This window comes from Anolis carolinensis, unplaced genomic scaffold (genome assembly GCF_035594765.1).
Source record: "Anolis carolinensis isolate JA03-04 unplaced genomic scaffold, rAnoCar3.1.pri scaffold_9, whole genome shotgun sequence".
Taxonomy (NCBI): Eukaryota; Metazoa; Chordata; class Lepidosauria; order Squamata; family Dactyloidae; genus Anolis; species Anolis carolinensis.
In genome coordinates this window covers 4,864,284-4,883,582 of record NW_026943820.1, presented here as the reverse complement: position 1 = coordinate 4,883,582, position 19,299 = coordinate 4,864,284, and the positions used below count along the sequence as shown (strand labels likewise).

Sequence of the window (19,299 nt, the reverse complement as noted above, 5' to 3'; positions counted from 1 at the left end):
CGGGACTCAGGGCAGCTTACAAAAATTGGCAAAATTTAATGCCCAAAATGCAATCATAAAAACAAAACAATATAAACAGATCCATTAAATAACATTGTTAAAACACATTATAAAAACCTTAAAAATGTATATATAATTAATTCCATAATAACAATAGAATAGAATAATATAATAGAATATAATCATGAAATTGGAAGGGACTCCAAGGGCCAACCAATCCAACCCCTTTCGTCCATGCAGGAAAAGCACTTTCAAAGCCTTCCTCACAGATGACCATCCAGGCTCTGCTTATAAACCTCCAAAGAAGGAGACTCCATCGCCATCATCATTATTAACAAAGATTAAGAGGATAATGTTGATGATGATTACTATTACAATTATTATTATAGAATCCGAGAGTTGGAAGGGACCACAAGGGCCACCCAGTCCAACCCTTTTCTGCCATGAAGGAAAACATCAAAGCACTCCTAGCAGATGACCACCCAACCTCTGCTTAAAAGCCTCCAAAGAAGGAGCCTCCACCAGACTCCGAGGCAGAGAGTTCCACTGTTGAACAGCTCTTTTTACAGTCAGGGCGTTCTTCCAAATCTTCGGGTGGAATCTCCTTCCCTGTAACTTGAATGCCTATGGCATCTTTTACCCTGAGTGTTCCTGGTTTGCCAACTATCAGGGGAAACCTTCAGCCTACACCTTTCCTTGGACTGACCAAGTTCTGCTCCTGCTCTATATGGCCCGCCGTCTTTTACCTGACAACCGTGAGGAACGCACCTTTGGGATCTTGGCCCCCAGCTCTTGGTACTGCTTGGGATTCTTCAGGAAGTTGACAAACTCCAGGATCTCCAACTTGGCCTCCTCGCAGCCGGCCACGTCCTTGAACTGCACCTGGGTGCCGCCCTGCTGGACCTTGGCCGTGGTCTCGGCCAGGCTGAAGAGGCTCCTGGGCCCTCGGCCCCCGCCGCCCATGGGCCCCCGCCTCAGAGCAAAGAGCAGGAAGCCGAACAGGAGCAGAGTGGGCACCAGGCCCATCAGGAAGGAGCTGTGGGGGGAGACGGACGGAGAAGAGAGCCTTGAGCCACAAAGGATGTCATGATAGAGCCAATTTTATTTATTTAGATGAATTTCTTTCCTTTTCTTATTGTTTCTTTAATTAAAAACACATCTAAGTAAGTAAGTAAGTAAGTAACTTTATTTTTCTATTCCGCCACCATCTCCCCGTAGGGACTCGGGGCAGCTAACATGGGGCTAAGGCCCGAAGCAATAAACAAAATACAACAAATAAAAACATATTACAATGAGTAAAAACACAGTAAAATTGACATTGTGCAAGAACAACACATTAACCATAAAAACTTATTTAGAGCATAAAATGAGTAAAAATAAAATAAAATGGACCACCATTTGTATTTGTAACACAATACAATTACATTGTTACATTGACTATTCTCAGATTGGGCTATCACCCATATCCTATTTAGCCAATTCCTTATTTTTTCCCCATGTCTAACTATTTTGAGCCTTGCAGCACATAGCATGAGTCATATACACTTTTATTTACCAAATCTTATTCTCACTTTCAAATACAGGACATTGTAGGTCTACCGAATTGAACTGAGTGGCTACTAGTCCTTGGTTGCACAGAAGAGAGGATTGCCTGCCAAGCTGTGATTCCTTTTCTACACAATCCCTGAAGATGCAAAGCCCACTCCAGCAACCATTTCCAGTCTGGCCTGGCACTCACTTACCCATCGCTCTCAGTGCTGTAGACCACCGAGACCTGGTGTGCCATGTCAATGCCCAGCTCTTGTTGAGCCGCCTCTAAGTTCCGTTCAAACGTATCCACACTGCCGATGTTGAACCAGACATACTTCTATGGCAAGCAATGACAGATAACAGAAGCATTTATCCATCCCTCAGCAGCTTCCTCTCCTTTTGTTACCCTTCTGCAGGCAAGCAAAGCCTAAAGCTATTTGGTTTATATCCCACTTTTCTCCCAGTGCCTTCAAGTCACCTTTCGATGTATGGCAACCCTATACAAGAATCTTCAGAGGTGATTTTGTTAGTTCCTTCCTCTGAAATAGAGCCTACAGCACCCAGTATTCTTTGGCAGTCTCCCTCCAAATATTAACAACAGGCTACTTTGATTAGTTTCCAAAATCAAAGGGGATCGGGGGCCTTTAAGGTATGGACTGTCTCCTGCAGGAGAGGAAAAGACCACTGTGGTCCATCTCTCTCACTCTGGACTTGACCCCAAAAGTTGCTCATTAGGACGCCTTTATTTCTTCCTTCCTCTCCGTTTTCTCTCATGGGGAATACCTTACCTCAAAAGTGGCCCCGGGGACCGGAAATACCCGCACAAATTCCTTGTTCACCACTTCCAGCCGCTCTACCTGAGAAAGGTAGACATTTATTATTTATTTATTATTTATTAGCGACATTTATATCCCGCCCTTCTCACCCCGAAGGGGACTCAGGGTGGCTTACAAGTTAATATATACATACAATATATTATATTATTAGTATAGCACAATATAAGCACTATATAACCATTATATATTATTATATTGTACTATATGACTATATTGCAACATTGTTAGTAATATTACATGTAATATAAATATACAATTATAATAGTGTATTATTATTATTATTATTATTATTATTATTATTATTATTATTATATTGTATATGCAAAGATGTGATCCTGCATTGGGCATGAATAGCGGAAATCTCTGTAGAGGGAGACCTCAGACCCAGCTGCTCAGCCAAAGATGCATGCACTCCTTCTTACCACTCCGCGGGCCAAGTAGTATTGCACAAAGTGCTTCCAGCTGATCTCTCGGCCAGGATCTTGCCAGTAGAAATACAGGAAGCCAGAGACAATGCCAGCTCCCATGACCAAGAGGTATCGGAAGTTTTTATTATCCCATGGGAATTCTCCCTGAAAACAAGGGAGGAAAAAGAATGGTTGCAACTTTTAGGTCAGAGGTAAGAATTATGAGGCTCTGCAAATAACTTTGCACGAGGAAGGAAACAGGGACTTTAGAGGACTTTATTTATTTATTTATTATTTACCATATTTATATTCCGCCTTTCTCTACCCCGAGGGGGACTCAATGCAGCTTACAAACGGCACTTGTGCAGTGCCTTGGGCATAAAAAATAAACATTAAATAAAATTATATTAAAATTGATACAAACATAAGACATTTTTTATAAATTTTGTCCCAGCTCTCTGGATGTTAGAACCATTGAGTTGGATGGGACCCCAAGGGCCATCTAGTCTAACCTCTTCTACCAGGCAAGAAGACACAATCCAAGCCCTCCTGACAGATGCCCATCCACTCTCTGCTGAAAAATCTCCAGATAAGAAGACTACACCAGACTCCCAGGCAGCAGCATATTCCACAGTTGAACAGCTCTGAATGTCAGGAAGTTCTTCCCAATGTTTAGCGGGAATCTGTTTTCCTGCCATTTGAATGTTCCTCCACTGTGTTCTAGTCTCTGAAACAACAGCTTGCACCTTTCTCCTCAATGTGACCTCCTTCAAAATATTTAAATACGGTACTCATTTTAACATTCTTTTCTCCAAGCTAAACCCTCCCAGGACTCAAGCTTTTCTTCATAGAGCTTGGCTTCCAAACCTTTGCTCTTTTCGAACTCAGTGTGAATCGACAATCTCTTGCAGGAGCAAAAGATAAAAAAGCCAATGCAATTCTAGGCTGCATCAACAGGAACGTTCTCTAGGTATATCAATCCATATCCTGACAAGCCCACATAGGAAAGAGAGCATTCTCGATACATAAAACAACAAAAGTAAAATGACTAATTTATTTACTTATTTCAATTATTTATACCCCGCCCTTCTCACCCGAGGGGACTCAGGGCAGCTTACAAGTGGCAATTGATGCCATTACACTGTTATACAATGAACTAACCTTCTGCACACGATTCCACCAATTGGAATCGTCCTCCTTTTTGCCTCGGTTGCCTTCTCCTCCATTATTGCTTCCGCCAGCATTTTTGGCTTGATCTTTGGAGCGATGAGGCTCTAGGGAAGATGGAAAATGAGGAATATCACAAGACAACGGTAGATCTAGGCCAGGCATAGGCAAACTTGGGCCCTCTGGGTGTTTTGGACTTCAACTCCCACAATTCCTAACAGCCTACTGGCTGTTAGGAATTGTTAGGAAAGTCCAAAACACCTGGAGGGTCGAAGTTAGCCCATGCCTGATCTAGGCTGTAGAATGAATAGAGTTTGAATCACTTTAACTGCCATGGTTCTATGCTATAGAACTCTGAGAACTGTAGTTTTACTAAGGATGCATCTATACTTAAATATCAGAGGAGCCAGTTCCTAAAAATTGGACTTCACCCCCAAAAATTGGTTTAATGCTATGGAATCCTGTGAGTTGTAGTTTGACAAAGCCTACAAATCATAGGACAACACACCCAAAGCCGTTTTGGGTCTCCTTGCGGTTAGAAAAGCAAGGTATAAATAAACATAATAATAATAACATTCTCAAGGGAGTTTTTTCTGCTGGTGTTGCTTACCTTCAGGTGGCTTTGAATACAATAGCTGCTGGAAGGATGCTATACTTCTTGGCTGGAACAAATAATGGGTGACATTAGTTTCCCAAAAACTATCAGAGAGTGATATTATTATATGTATTTATAAACCACATTTAAGAGACAAAGCATAATAATAATAATAATAATAATAATAATAATAATAATAATAATATTTTTTCAGAAGGTAGGCTTCCTCCATAGTTTATTTGGAATTTTTGCAGCTCATTCCCCCCTACAACAACCCTGCAAACTGCATGTTTAGAGCTTGGAAAGAAACAATGAAGAGTAAAATTAATAAATTAATTCTTATCCTCCCCTCCTTAAAACACAGGCTTAAAAACGTAAAGTGTAAATGTCCAGGGTGGGAAAAACCTCTTGTTGTTGGAGGCAGGTGTGAATGTTGGAATTGATCACATTGATTAGCACTGAATAGTGTCGCAGCTTCAAAACCTGGCTGCTTCCTGCCTGGGGGAACCCTTGGTTGGGAGTGTTAGCTGGCCTTGATTGTTTCTTGTCTGGAATTCCCATTTTTTGAGTGTTGCTCTTTATTTACTGCCCTGGTTTTAGAGTTTTTTTTAAATATTGTATTATGGTTTCCTCCTTTCTGTTGAAATTGTCCACATGCTTCTTGTGGATTTCGATGGCTTCTCTGTGTCATCTGACATGGTGGTTGTTAGCGTGTTCCAGCATTCATGATTAATCTCCAACATCTTTCCTCTAGTTGGTTCCACTCTCGTATATCCCTGCTCCCCGTGATCTCCATTCCCTTTATTTTTCTCACCCGAATTTTAATTTTTGTATTCATGCGTCCGGCCGTTTTTACTGTTTTTGTGATTTGCGTTGTAGTGTATATTGTATATTATTATTTACTGTATCGTTTATTGCTCTATATTATGTTGTATTTATACTTGTTATATTGTCTTGCTCTGGGCATGGCCCCATGTAAGCCAGCCCGAGTCCCCGCCGGGGAGATGGTGGCGGGGTATAAATAAAGTTTTATTATTACAGTAGAGTCTCGCTTATCCAACGTAAACGGGCCTGCAGAACGTTGGATAAGCGAAAATGTTGGATAATAAGGAGAGATTAAGGAAAAGGCTATTAAACATTAAATTAGGTTATGATTTTACAAATTAAGCACCAAAACATCATGTTATACAACAAATTTGACAGAAAAAGTAGTTCAGTACACAGTAATGCTATGTAGTAATTACTGTATTTACGAATTTAGCACCAAAATATCATGATATATTGAAAACATTGACTACAAAAATGCGTTGGATAATCCAGAACGTTGGATAAGCGAAAATGTTGGATAATAAGGAGAGATTAAGGAAAAGGCTATTAAACATTAAATTAGGTTATGATTTTACAAATTAAGCACCAAAACATCATGTTATACAACAAATTTGACAGAAAAAGTAGTTCAGTACACAGTAATGCTATGTAGTAATTACTGTATTTACGAATTTAGCACCAAAATATCATGATATATTGAAAACATTGACTACAAAAATGCGTTGGATAATCCAGAACGTTGGATAAGCGAGTGTTGGATAAGTGAGACTCTACTGTATTATTATTATTATTACTTGAGAATAATCTGCTGTGTCCAGGTTGGTTCCTCAAGTGCTCCACTATGGCTGACTTCTCTGGTTGACTTAGTCTGCAGTGCCTTTCATGTTTCTTGATTCCTGTTTGGGCAATGTTGCGTTTGGTGGTTCCCTATGTAGACCTCACAACCTCTGAGGATGCCTGCCATAGATGTGGGCAAAACGTCAGGAGAGGATGCTTCTGGAACACAACCACACAGTCTGGAAAATTCACACCACAGTGATTCTGGCCATGAAAGTCTTCGACAACACAATATTAATATTATTATTGTTATTATTACTCTTGCTTGTGTTAGTTGTAGTTTCCCCAGGCCTTTAGCTTTCTCTAGTTAAGTGTCACTAAGATGGGCTATTGCTGGCATGGGCAAACTTGGGCCTTCCAAGTGTTTTGGACTTCAACTCCCACAATTCCTGGCCTCAGGCCCTTTCCTTTTCCCCCTCAGCCGCTTAAGCGGCTGAGGGGGAAAAGGAAAGGGCCTGAGGCCAGGAATTGTGGGAGTTGAAGTCCAAAACATCTAGAAGGCCCAAGTTTGCCCATGCCATGGGAAGCAACAGTCTCTATGGGAGCCCTGTTGTATTTACGACACTGTCGCAAAGGGAAGCCTCCGTGCTCGCCTTACCTGCTGAGCCGGCGCCAGGCCCCGGAGCCCTCGGCAGCGGCTTCTCCACAGAGCGGCCAACAACGGAGGCCCTCGAGCCGCCGCCCACCCCAGCCGGTAAGCCATACTAGTCCTCAACTCAACTACGCATGCGCCAAAACTTGGGCCGTAAACTTCCTTTCTCCCCTTTCTCTCAGGAGGAGGGAGAAAAGCAAAGGACACAGAGTGTGTTGCGCGGAAAGCGGCTCGGCTGGAACGCCCATTCCTTGCACTTATGGTTCCGCAATTAAACTGGTTTAACTATTGTTATGAAAACCTTTCTGAGAAAAAGATGCGAGGCTGCCAAAGTCAATATTAACAATATAATTAATCTATAATACTAATACAGTAGAGTCTCACTTATCCAAGCTAAACGGGCCGGCAGAAGCTTGGATAAGCGAATTTAGCACCAAAATATCACGATGTATTGAAAACATTGACTACAAAAATGCGTTGGATAATCCAGAACGTTGGATAACGAGTGTTGGATAAGTGAGACTCTACTGTACTTCTACTGTTCTTGGATGCTCAATGTCCCTTTCTAAAAGTTCCTCAACAACAACAGCAGCAGCAGCAGCAAAACACAAATGCCCATCATCCTTTTCAGAAGTTCCTAAACTAACAATAACAAGAATAATAGTACAGTAGAGTTTCACTTATCCAATGTAAACGGGCCGGCTGAATGTTGGATAAGCGAATATGTTGGATAATAAGGAGAGATTAAGGAAAATCCTATTAAACATCAAATTAGGTTATGATTTTACAAATTAAGCACCAAAACGTCATGTTATACAACAAATTTGACAGAAAAAGTAGTTCAGTACACAGTAATGCTATGTAGTAATTACTGTATTTACGAATTTAGCACCAAAATATCACGATGTATTGAAATCATTGACTATAAAAATGCGTTGGATAATCCAGAACGTTGGATAAGCGAGTGTTGGATAAGTGAGACTCTACTGTATAATAATATAATTAATCTATAATACTAATATAATGCTATACTAATCATATAATATATTGTATATACATTTAATATTGATAACGTACAGTAGAGTCTCACGTATCAAATGTTCGATTATCCAACGTTCTGGATTATCCAACAGTCTGCCTCCCACCCGGATCCACGGCTGTTTCTCTAGGCAGCAAGAACTGAACTTTTTACGGATTTAACTTCCAACAATGTTGTTACTGTAAGTTCATTTTATGCAATTCTATCTTTATTTGTAGCCAATTTGTTAGTAGCCAAAGTTTTTGTGGTCAATGTTTTCAATACATTGCGATATTTTGGTGCTAAATTTGTAAATACAGTAATTACTATGTAACGTTACTGTGTATTGAATTGCGTTTTCTGTCCATTTGTTGCAAAACATGATGTTTTGCTGCTTAATTTGTAAAATCATAACGTAATTTGATGTTTAATAGGAATTTCCTTAATCTCTCCTTATTACCCAATGGCACGTTTATGTTGGATAAATGAGATTCTACTTTAATACAATATAACAATAATACACTATTTTAATTGTATATTATATATATTATATATTAAATATAATATTCCTAATAATATTGCAGTATAGTCGTATAGTACAATATAGTAATATATAATTATATTGTGCTATGGTAATAATATAATATATTGTATGTATATATAACTTGTAAGCCGCTCTGAGTCCCCTTTGGGGTAAGAAGGGCGGGATATAAATGTAGTAAATAAATAATAATATAATGCTATACTAATAATATAATATATTGTATATATATTTAATAATAATAAAATTATAATGATTTTATTTTTATACCCCGCCTCCATCTCCCCATGGGGACTCAGGGCAGCTAATGTACTGTAATATAATAATACACTATTTTAATTGTATATTATGTATTACATGTAATATTACTAATAATATTGTAGTATAGTCATATAGTACAACATAGTAATATATAATGATTATATTGTGCTATGCCAATAATATAATATATTTTATGTACATATAACTTGTAAGCTGCCCTGCATCCCCTTTGGGGTGAGAAGGGTGGGATATAAATGTCATGAATAAATAAATAATAATAAATAAAGAGACGAAGCCTAAAACCCCAGCAAGAGTTCACACACAGCTTTATTTAAAGTGATTTGAGTGCTTGTGATAATTTACTGTGGTTTCAACTATGCCCAGCCATCTCAGGGGATGCCAGGGACTGTTCCAACCTACTCCTTAAGCACCATGGAGGAGAGGAAGACCTCTCTTTCCATCTCCAAATAAAAGAAATAACTTGAGGATGTCAAGCCACCTCCCTAAGGCCAATATAATCAAAATCACCTTCTCAGCTATAGTTCTCCATGCCTGGAAGGAGGCCAAAGCTGCACTTTTGTTGCCATGTGCCAGTACAGGCTGGCAGTGCTAAGAGGCAGTCACTGGGGAAAGCCGGCAGCCAGCCTTGCCTTCGTAGTTCTCTCTCCAGCCTTGCTTAGTCATCCTGAAGCCAACAGCGTGTTGTCCTCACAGCCCAAACCTTGAGTGGGCCCTTTGTCTCCTAATTTCAAGTCTGGAGATATTCCAAAGCTCAGCACATACGGAGACGTTTTAGCAGCTTTCTCTGTCCAGCTGCTTGATTGTCCAGCTTTCAACAGTACGTTCTCAACAGCATTCCTGGGTAAAATGCATGTCTTTCTGCCAATATGAGATGACCCTCTTTCCAGGTAAATGCTGGTGGAGACCAGCCCACTGGGGAAGACCAAGCCTCCAATACTATTTATTGTCTCTTTGTGTGTCTTAAGAAGACACTGCTAGGCTTGAAGATCCATGCTGGGATCCTTCAGCAGCGACTGCTTTCTCAGATTGAGCCGGGCACATTTGGGGCACGTTGTGGAGTTGTCGTAATAGCAGTCTCTGTGGGAGGAGGGCACAAGGACAGGTCAGTTTTGTTATATTTGGAAGAGAGAGGGAGTCCCACAACGATTAACTCATTTGTGGGACTATATCCAAGTTATCGGCCACATGCAGACCTTGGAAGGGATCACGTACCTGTGGAAGACGGCGGAGCAATCCATGCACATGGAGGTGTGGCTGTCAAAGGGGAAGAGCACGTCCCCCTCCTTGCAGAGCTCACACACGAAACCTTTCGCTTGGCACCGCTGTGAGGGGAAAGGGGACCTAATGAGTCATTTTTTTTTTTTGCTTTAATGGGGAGCACCATCTGGATTTTTTGACTTTTAGTAAAGTATCCTGTGAATCTGACTTTGGCATTTTGCTTTTTCTGTATGTAAACCACCCTGAGTCCCCTCCTCAGGGAGAGAGGGTGATCTATAAATAAAGTATTTATTGTTTATTTTTTCATGTAGGGAGGGCTTTGTGCATTCTGTAGGGCAGGGGACTGGAACAGTGCCTGCTGCATGTGCCTCCCCATCTCCCCATGGCTCCGTTAAGCTCCAGGAAAAAACATAATAATAATAATAATAATAATAATAATAATAATAATAATAATAATAATTTATTTTTCTATCTTGCCACCATCTCCCCGAAGGGACTTGTGGCGATGCCCAAAACAAAACAGAATAAAGCAATTACAACGAATATCAAAACAAAAACAGTAATAAGATAAATCAAATAAAATAAACAATTTAAACATTTTAAAAATACAATAAAACACATAAAATCAGAACAAATGAGTAATAATACAGCATATATGTAATGTCCTGCCTTTCACATAGCAAGGGGCCACTGACTGGCTTGCAATAATGATTAAAACTTCCAGAAAAGATAAGGTCTTCAGTCTTTGCCACTTCCCTCACCTCACAGTCCAGTTTAATGTGCTTCGCGAACAATGTATGGATCTCCGTCAGGGAGCATCCGAGCCGCCCAGCATTGATGTCAATTAGGTCTTGCAGAGAGTACATTTCGTCGTTCTCCACAAAGTGTTGCCGGTCCTGCAGCTGAAGGGAGGAGGGAATTGTGAGCTGACCACAAATATGCATGTTTACATATATACAAGCATGTAGATGAAATAGGTGCAGAAGTGAGGAGGAGGGGGAGAGGACAAGCATGGAGGTACAAGGATGGATAAGATTTGGAGACTTGATGGTGAAGGTTGGCATGATTTCCACTCCTGCTTTAAAGTAGGGCTGGGGAATATATGTAGATATGTGCTCCTTCAAATTTAAAGCAAGTCTCTTTAGATTTGCAGCTTCAACCTGCAGTCTTCCAGCTCCCAAAAGCCCCTATTTCCAGCTAGTCAAATGGTCAGGAATTATGGGAACTGAAGTCCAAAACACCTAGAGGGACCCAGGTTGAACAGGCCTGATCTAAAGGGTCTTTTAAAACGGACCTGGAGCAGCAGCCGGGCCTCCATGGCCTCCTTGCAAGTGATGAAGTATGGCTTCATGAGGAGGATGTCCTGGCGCAGCTTCTGCAGAAGGGAGGACAGAAAATTGGGGTGAATAGAAGCAAGGTCCAGCTCACTTGGAGAACTCAACCCAGTAATCTCTTCCTGCCTCCAAAATACAACTTTCTTTCTTTTCAGGTTCTACAGGAGTGATGCAACATGATGGATGGGGAAAATGCCACCATGACCCCAAATCCCGTACCACCACCAAAGGCCTTCTAGGCAACAGGTGCCCTGAAATCCCCACTATCCACTAGGAGGGCTCACCCGGATTTCCACCAGCTCCTCAACGTAATTGAACAGAAGAGGGTTGATCTCACGCAGTTTCAGGACCGGCCGCGACACCATCAGAGCCAGGTAGCGCATGCTACAGCGAGACACCTGCAGAGCACATTCACCCAATTAGAGAGGAGACAGTGGAAGTCTATATAAATCCCAGTAAGACTTACATGTGTGGAAATCCCTTTTTGAATGGGATCCAGAATCCAGAGGGCTATTTCCTTGCCCTTATGAAAAGGGAAATCTGGCTGCTCTGTGCTACTGGGAGATGAAAAAGGCTTGAGAGCATGTCTTTATGGCTGGCTAGGATTTGAACCAAGGTCTCCAGGGTTTAGGCCAACACTCAAACCACTACGCCATACTGGTCCATACCTTACGAGGTTCAAAATCCCAGTTGTGGATGACCCGGGCGGGAATGACGGCCTGGTCGTTCCAGTGACAGTTGCCGCAGAAATAAAGGCCTGTATAGTCGCATTGCCGGGCCTCACTTGGGACTCCCCCTGGAGCGGAAAAAGCAGGATATATTGGATGAACAAAGAGAAAGAATACAAGAAAGAAACCACACAAAAGACTTTGATACATTCCCTCTGTTTTGTGCTTCATCCATAATCCCTCAGCCAGCCATGGTCCCAAGAAAAGGGAATTTTTCCCCAACACAGACTGGGGGATTTGGGGTCTGGAAGTCCAAAAAAGTGGAAACTTAACTTTGTTTATCTCTGACCTAACCCACATCCCTGTTTCCCCAGAACCAGCCTTTTGCTTTGTTCTGGAACATGTGGAAGGCCCACTTGAGGATACAAGAGCAGCATATACAAGGGCCCCCTCTGCTCACCAGTTTCGGGAAAGTTATTAATAATAATAATAATAATAATAATAATAATAATAATACTTTATTTTTCTATCCCGCCACCACCTCCCCGAAGGGACTTGGGGCGGCTAACATGGGGCTAAGCCCAAAACAGAATCAAAATAAAAGAATTACAATGGATATCTAAAGCAAAAACAATGATACATCAATCAAATAAAATAAGCAATTTAAATTTTTTAAAAATACAATAAAACACATAATAACCAGAACAAAATGGATAATGATACAAACATCAACCACTAAAGATAAAAAGGGCCTTCCAGACTCCCTCAACCCACTTACGGAGGGAGATGGGCACCCGGCACTCGGCACAGCGGTAGTCCTGGCTGTCCAACCCGGTCTCTGGGCAGATGCTCAGCTCGTACTCGGCCTGGTGGCTGACCTTGGAGCGAACGCAAGGCTTGGTGATGAGGTCCAGGCACTTGCTGTGGCAGCGGTAAGAGCAACCTAGAAAAGAAGGAAAGAAAGAAGGCAAGAGAAATAGAAGTAAATGTAACATAGCTGCTGGAGTGTTGTGGTTCAGTCTGATGATGAAGGGGGATTTGGGTTTCAGCAGGTTGACCAAGGAAATGTTGAAGGCTCTGAATTGTCAAAAATGCAGGCTGATTAAGGAAATGTTGAAGGCTCTGAATTGTTAGAAAGGCTGCAGACTAGTAGGGAAGCTGAAGTTAGTGATAAGGGTGACCTTTCACAGGAATTTGAACATCAACAAAGCCCAAATGAACATCAACCAAGTCCAGATGGCTCTGGCAGCGAGGCAGAGGAGTTTTTCTTAGACAGGGACACAAGATTAAAGTTGAGGCTTGGTCCCAGGCGTTCTGTGAGAATCACTAATAAACGTGTGGGAACCAAAGCTCAGAGGAATGTTTTTCTAGCTTTTAAGCATGGTAGAAAAGGGTGAAACTGGGAAAGATTTCAGACAGAGCAACGTTGGTTTTGGGAGCTTAACTTTTCCCTTGTCTCTGCTCATGGAAATAGATCCTCGCTTCGGTTCCTGCCCAAATGTTTGGATTGTATTTTGGAGCTCATGCTACCTTGTTTCTCCAGGACTGATATGCTATTTTAGAGCCTTTGAAATATGTTCTACCAAGACTTTGAACTGTATTCTGCAGATTGCTTTTGCTATTGGATTACTGCTTTCTTTACTGCTTTTTATTAAGATTTTGCTATCTTTTATCAATAAACTGAAAAAAAAACCCAAGTCTGCTGTGGTGGGGTGTGTGTTAAGAGCAAAGTGAACCAGTGCTGAGGTGCAACATGAGGGCAGTTTCTCCAACCACTTCCAAAATATCTGGGGACCGACAGGTTCCTCCAAGTCTTAGGGGCTTGGAGGAAAAGCTGCTGGTTGCAAGGGGCTCTTAGCCCAAAGAGAAGGGCAAACAGGTGTACATCTACTTCACCTGTGCAGGTGTACCAGGTCTGGAGGAGGCCCCAGATGATGGCGCTGCACTTGTCACAGGTCTGCTTCACGCTCTTGCTGCTCTTCTCCTTGTAGAAGCGATGTTCGAGGATGATGCGGATGTTAGGCTCGTCTTCACTGGGGTCCTGCAGGAAGGAAAGGGGAGGTTGGCAGAGCTTTCCATTGTGGAACCAAGAGAAGCCTCGAGTCATGACATTCCCCTTCTATTTAGGCCTGGAACTTGCCCTCCGCACCTTCAGCTCCTGGAGTTTGAGCCGAAGGTGGATGAGCCGCACCACCGCGTCCTTCTGCTTCTCCGAATTGTCCGGGAGGTCCAGGATCCGGCTCTTGCACTCCTCAATGGCCTGCCGCAGCTGCTCAATGTCCGAGGCCAGGAAGAACCCCTGCCAAGGAAGCACATAGGGGTGCTGTTATTGACAAGGTTGAATCCCCAGGGTTCTGGAAGACAGCATTCTGTGTCATCCTCCTCTGGGGTCCCCTGTATCCTCATTCACAGGAAGCCAATTGTTTATTAATATGAGCATCCATGCCTTTTCATCTTTACCATGAACAGGTCTTTTGTAAAGCTCATAGCTCTTGCTCACTTAGGGCTCAGTCACCCTCAAATACTTTGGACTACAAAAAAGACAGTTAAGAAAGCCTTCTCTCTTCCAGCTCTGTGGAGGATTGAGATGAATTAGTTGCTTGAGGTTTCGAACTCTCCCTGTGGGTCCATCCCCACTTCCCGAACTCAAGTGGTGACAATATTAATTATTTAATTTACTTTATTTACACCACACTCTTCGCACAACAGATTAGAACAATATAAAAGAGGAAATAAGAGGGGTGTACTCTGTCATCTGAGGCAAACAATGGAGTGCAGTAACAGATTTAGGGAAAAGATAAGCAACCCCATGCCCCAATGAACTACATTCACCCAAACATAATAGTTAAAATTAACTATTTTTGGATTATTTTCATGATTGTGAACAAGGTTTTCTAACCCTTGTGCCATCCTTGGAGGCTTCCCAAAGTGACAGTTTGCTGTTTGAGACGCAGGTCTTGAACAGGCTTTCTCAGTTTCTGGCTTTCTTTCTTAAAGCTTTCTTAAACTACTTTCAGCGAATGTTACGTTCAGTGACACAATAATAATAATAATAATAATAATAATAATAATAATAATAATAATAACTTTATTCTTATACCCCGCCCCATCTCCCCGAAGGGACTCGGGGCGGCTTACATGGGGTCAAGCCCGGAACAACAATAAAAAAGCAAACGCAAACAATAAAACAGATCAATCAGCAATAAAACATCAAACAACAATAAAAACAGTCATAAAAAGTCACATACAAAAATAAAATCTTAAAATTGCAAGGATCTGGGTCAAGGTGCAAAATATTCATTCCGAGCCACTGCAAAAGGCCAAGATCTACCCCACAAGGAGACCCCGCTCTCACCACGGGCCGAGAGAAGTGATCCTCCGCCAGTCCCAGGTCCATGGCGCGCTCTGAACACGGAAAGGTCGGCTCCTCAGAGGACAATTCCAGTCTTAGGTCTGCAAGAGGAACAGAAAGATGGACAGATTGGTCAGGAGAAATTGGGAACACGGAAAAGCCCAGAGGCACAACATCATGCCAGGATAGGGGATTCCAATCCATGCTGTAGCCTGTGTACCAAAGCCCAATACGCTCATCATTAAAATAAATGGTTTTATTGACCAATAGTTTAAAATATTTGTGCTCTACGGGATAAATACTTATCATCCTTCCCTATATCCAGAAGTCTCAAGGTGTACATTTACACTGCAGAATAAATGCCATCTGAGCCCACCTTAGTCTAAGTCCAAGACATCTGGAGGAGCATGGTTTGAAAAACTGCTGTAATTAATACACCTGTTTGGGGCTTGGATCCTCCCTCCTTTCTGCAAAGGCAAGGCAGTATAAATAACATCTGAAATTGAGTTCTTTGGAGTTCGGATCTTCTTTTCCCTCCTCCTTTACTCAACAAACAAACAGAAACTAGAGACTCAGAGGCTTGCTTTTTCTCATCAACACAAAAGCCAAAACACTGCGACTATTATGTGATGAAATACAGTATTCCAAGCCTGGACTCACCTTTCTGCGGGAACTCGGCTTCGTTGCTAGTCGTCCTGGGGTCAGGCGGGGCCTGCAGGGGGGTCTTGTCGAAGGGGTTGAGGTGTCCCTGTCGGAAGCGGGCCAGCTTCCCCTCATATTCCATAGCAGTCTGACCTGCGGGAGGCACACAGACACCAAAGTGAGAGGCACTCCTTGGGGCCCAGGTGAGGCTCACCTGCTCCAGATGGGCTCCGCAACTGTCACCAAACCAAAATCCACCATAGTGTCCTTTGTCTTTGAGTGGACATGTTCTCCGCTTTGGAGCTTGTTTATGCCCCAGAAGGTAGAAGAGCCAGTCTTGCAGCTCCAGATTGTCACATGATAACTCCTTACAGTCAAGCACATCATTCCTTCCTTCCTGCATGATGAAGTCACTGCCAGGAATGCCATAGGAACTGACACCACGAAGGAGGCATCTACACCAGTGGTTCTCAGGTTGGTGCCCTCTCTATCCTCCTTTAAGAAACAATTGAAAACTTGAATGTTTAGGTTGGCCTTTGGAGAGACAGCCATTGGATGACCAGCCTCATTATAATTCTATTCTGAATTTTACTAGGTCCCTCTTATCTGGGTATTTTAATCTAATTATTCTATCTTTATATTGCTGCTAGAGTCCCCCCACCTATGAAGTTTGACTGAATTGTATTGGTGGTTGCTTGATATTATTACTGTTGTATTAACTTTTGTTTTATTACCTTATTGTGTTTTAACCTGTGTATATTGTGCTAATGTATTTGTGTTGTTATTCTTGTAACAATGTGAGCCGCCCTGAGTCCCCGCGGAGAGATGGTGGTGGGGTATAAATAAAGTTTATTATTATTATTATTATTATTATTATTATTATTATTATTCTCAACCAGTGGGCAGCAGACCAGCAGTGGGTCGCGAGAATGAAAATCTGGTCCGTGAACCTCCTCCCTCTTTATTTTATTTTATTGATTTCCGCTCTTTTCTGCAGAGCTGTATCAGAAACTAGAGCTGATGTGGTCTATCCAATTTTCCGAATCAGCATTCCAAATAACCAAACCGAATCTAAAGTCGACCAAAACTGAGTCGTAACCCTTTTGGTACTAATGTTGGAGAGTGGTCCCTGGTCAAAGTGGCCCCTGGTCAAAGAAATGTTGGGAACCACTGATCTACACTGTGGAATGAATGCAGTTTGACCCCACTTCAACTACCATGACAACCGTAAGGTTCAGCCACGATAACGCTTTGTGTCTCCAGAGTCGCTATTCATAGGGGAAATGAGAAATTGTAGCTAAATAAACCTTTACTTCAGCCAAGGGCAAACATTGACCGTCCAGGTGTTTTGGACTTCAACTCCCATAATTCCAAACAGCTATGTCAGACTACACAGAGAAGCCATTGAAATCCACAAGCATGTGGACAATTTCAATAGAAAGGAAGAAACCATGAAAATGAACAAAATCTGTCTACCAGTACAGTAGATTCTCACTTATCCAACAAAAACGGGCCGGCAGAACATTGGATAAGCAAAAATGTTGGATAATAAGGAGGGATTAAGGAAAAGCCAATTAAACATCAAATTACGTTATGATTTTACAAATTAGGCACCAAAATGTCATGTTTCACAACAATCCTAATACAGTAGAGTCTCACTTATCCAACATAAACGGGCCAGCAGAACGTTGGATAAGCGAATATGTTGGATAATAAGGAGGGATTAAGGAAAAGTCTATTACACATCAAATTAGGTTATGATTTTACAAATTAAGCACCAAAACATCATGTTTAACAACAAATTTGACAGAAAAAGTAGTTCAATGCGCAGTAATGCTATTAGTACTTACTGTATTTACAAATTTAGCACCAAAATATCACAATGTATTGAAAACATTGACTACAAAAATGTGTTGGATAATCCAGAACGTTGGATAAGCGAGTGTTGGATAAGTGAGATTCTACTGTACTTGTTTGGGAGCGTGGCTGCACTTGTGTTGTTGTTGGGCGTGTTGGCCCACTGCACGTTGCTGCTTAGAGAAACAGCTGTGGATCTGGGCGGGAGGCAGACTGTGTTGGATAATACAGAACGTTGGATAAGTGAAGGTTGGATAAGCGAGACTTTACTCTATTAAAAAAAAACCCCTAAATTCAGTACAGTAAATAAAGAACAGCACTCAGAAAACTGGATAATTCCAGACAGGAAACAATCAGGGCCAGCTAACACCTCCCAACAAACTATTCCCCCAGGAAGAAAGCAGCCAGGCTTTGAAGTTGAAAAGCTATTCAATACTAATCAAGGTGACCAATGGTAAAATTCACACTTGTCTCAGACAGATAAGAGTTCTTTTCTCCCACCCTGGACAACATTCCAGATATACAGTAGAGTCTCACTTATCCAACACTCGCTTATCCAACGTTCTGGATTATCCAACACATTTTTGTAGTCAATGTTTTCAATACATCATGATATTTTGGTGCTAAATTCGTAAATACAGTAACTATTACATAGCATTACTGCGTATTGAAGTACTTTTTCTGTCAAATTTGTTGTATAACATGATGTTTCTCTTTATTCTCTTTAGTCTCTCTTTATTATCCAACATATTCACTTATCCAACGTTCTGCCAGCCCGTTTACGTTGGATAACCAAGACTCTACTGTATAAACCCCACTTGCCTCGTTTCCAACAGACCTCACAACCTCTGAGGATGCCTGACATAGATGCAGGCGAAACGTCAGGAGAGAATGCTTCTGGAACATGGCCACACAGCCCGGAAAACTCACAACAACCCAATAATAATGATGATGATGATGCAATCTCTCTCGAGAACAATAATGACAACAACAAAACAACAACAACAGCAAGGATCAAAGCTAACCAGTGTGGAACCTCATGTGACAGCTTAATAATAATAATAATGATAAATAATAATGATAATGATAAATAATACCTGCTGGCCCATGGAGGAGGGAGGTCGAGGCCTGACTGGGCCGCTTCCCCTGAAGCTACATCCTTCACCTCAGTCTTTTTCTCTTCCACCGGAACCGGAAAAGGTGTGGCTCCGCCTGAGAGGCCACGCCCACGCCGCCAGTGCCCCCGCGCGGCCCGGAGGAGGAACTGCAGCAAAAAGAGACTGCGAACCCGCAATGGGGGCCCTCTGCAATCCCTCGGCTCGCCGCTAGGAGCGCCAAATGCAAAGGGAAAACAATGGGAAGGAGATCAACACTGTAGAATGAATATGAATTGATCCCACTTGAACTGCTATGGGCTCAAGTGCTGTGGAATTCTGGGAGCTGCATTTTGGCTATGGCTGAAATGCTATGGGATCTTGGGAGTTGCAATTTGGCCATGCTTTGAATGCTATGAAACCTTGGGAGTTGTAGTTTGGCCATGGCTCAGTCTTATGAAACCCTGGGAGTTGTAGTTTGGCCATGGATCAGTGTCATGA

At 42.0% G+C, this 19,299-nt stretch overlaps 2 protein-coding genes across 5 annotated transcripts in view; both read right to left on the bottom strand.

Moving 5' to 3' along the window:
* Positions 1–6,954, bottom strand: part of LOC100564486 (AFG3-like protein 1) — a 30,864-nt gene extending 23,910 nt beyond the window's left edge. For all 3 annotated transcript variants that reach the window (XR_010000543.1, XR_010000544.1, XM_062961705.1), the window contains exons 1-7: positions 6,799–6,954; positions 4,551–4,602; positions 3,935–4,047; positions 2,789–2,938; positions 2,319–2,387; positions 1,743–1,867; positions 769–1,036 (exon numbers count right to left, since the gene is read on the bottom strand). Coding sequence is in view for 1 of the 3 variants with exons in the window: in XM_062961705.1 (XP_062817775.1) it covers positions 769–1,036; positions 1,743–1,867; positions 2,319–2,387; positions 2,789–2,938; positions 3,935–4,047; positions 4,551–4,602; positions 6,799–6,903 (882 nt within the window). In the remaining 2 variants the exon portion in view is untranslated. The remainder of the gene's footprint in view (positions 1–768; positions 1,037–1,742; positions 1,868–2,318; positions 2,388–2,788; positions 2,939–3,934; positions 4,048–4,550; positions 4,603–6,798) is intronic.
* A 1,967-nt stretch (positions 6,955–8,921) lies between these two features.
* On the bottom strand, positions 8,922–18,946 carry def8 (differentially expressed in FDCP 8 homolog). 2 transcript variants are annotated; one of them, XM_008123282.3, is made up of 12 exons: positions 18,802–18,946; positions 15,866–16,000; positions 15,209–15,306; positions 13,994–14,152; positions 13,750–13,894; positions 12,632–12,796; positions 11,854–11,981; positions 11,470–11,583; positions 11,146–11,226; positions 10,613–10,753; positions 9,846–9,955; positions 8,922–9,710 (listed from the first exon to the last, which is right to left on the bottom strand). In XM_008123282.3, exons 2-12 carry the CDS (start codon positions 15,987–15,989, stop codon positions 9,608–9,610), a joined length of 1,368 nt encoding a protein of 455 aa, XP_008121489.1. In that variant the 5' UTR covers positions 15,990–16,000; positions 18,802–18,946; the 3' UTR covers positions 8,922–9,607. The 2 variants fall into 2 exon arrangements, with proteins under 2 accessions (XP_008121489.1, XP_003229335.1); XM_003229287.4 differs by having other exon boundaries at positions 14,003–14,152.
* Between the last annotated feature and the right edge of the window lie 353 nt (positions 18,947–19,299).

Coding starts and splice junctions, on each gene's coding strand:
- def8 (XM_008123282.3), bottom strand. CDS start 15,989: ATGGAATATGAGGGGAAGCTGGCCCGCTTCCGACAGGGACACCTCAAC. Junction 15,307..15,865: donor AGCCGAGTTCCCGCAGAAAG/GTGAGTCCAGGC, acceptor TTCCTCTTGCAG/ACCTAAGACTGGAATTGTCC. Junction 13,895..13,993: donor AGGAGCTGAAGGTGCGGAGG/GCAAGTTCCAGG, acceptor TCCTTCCTGCAG/GACCCCAGTGAAGACGAGCC.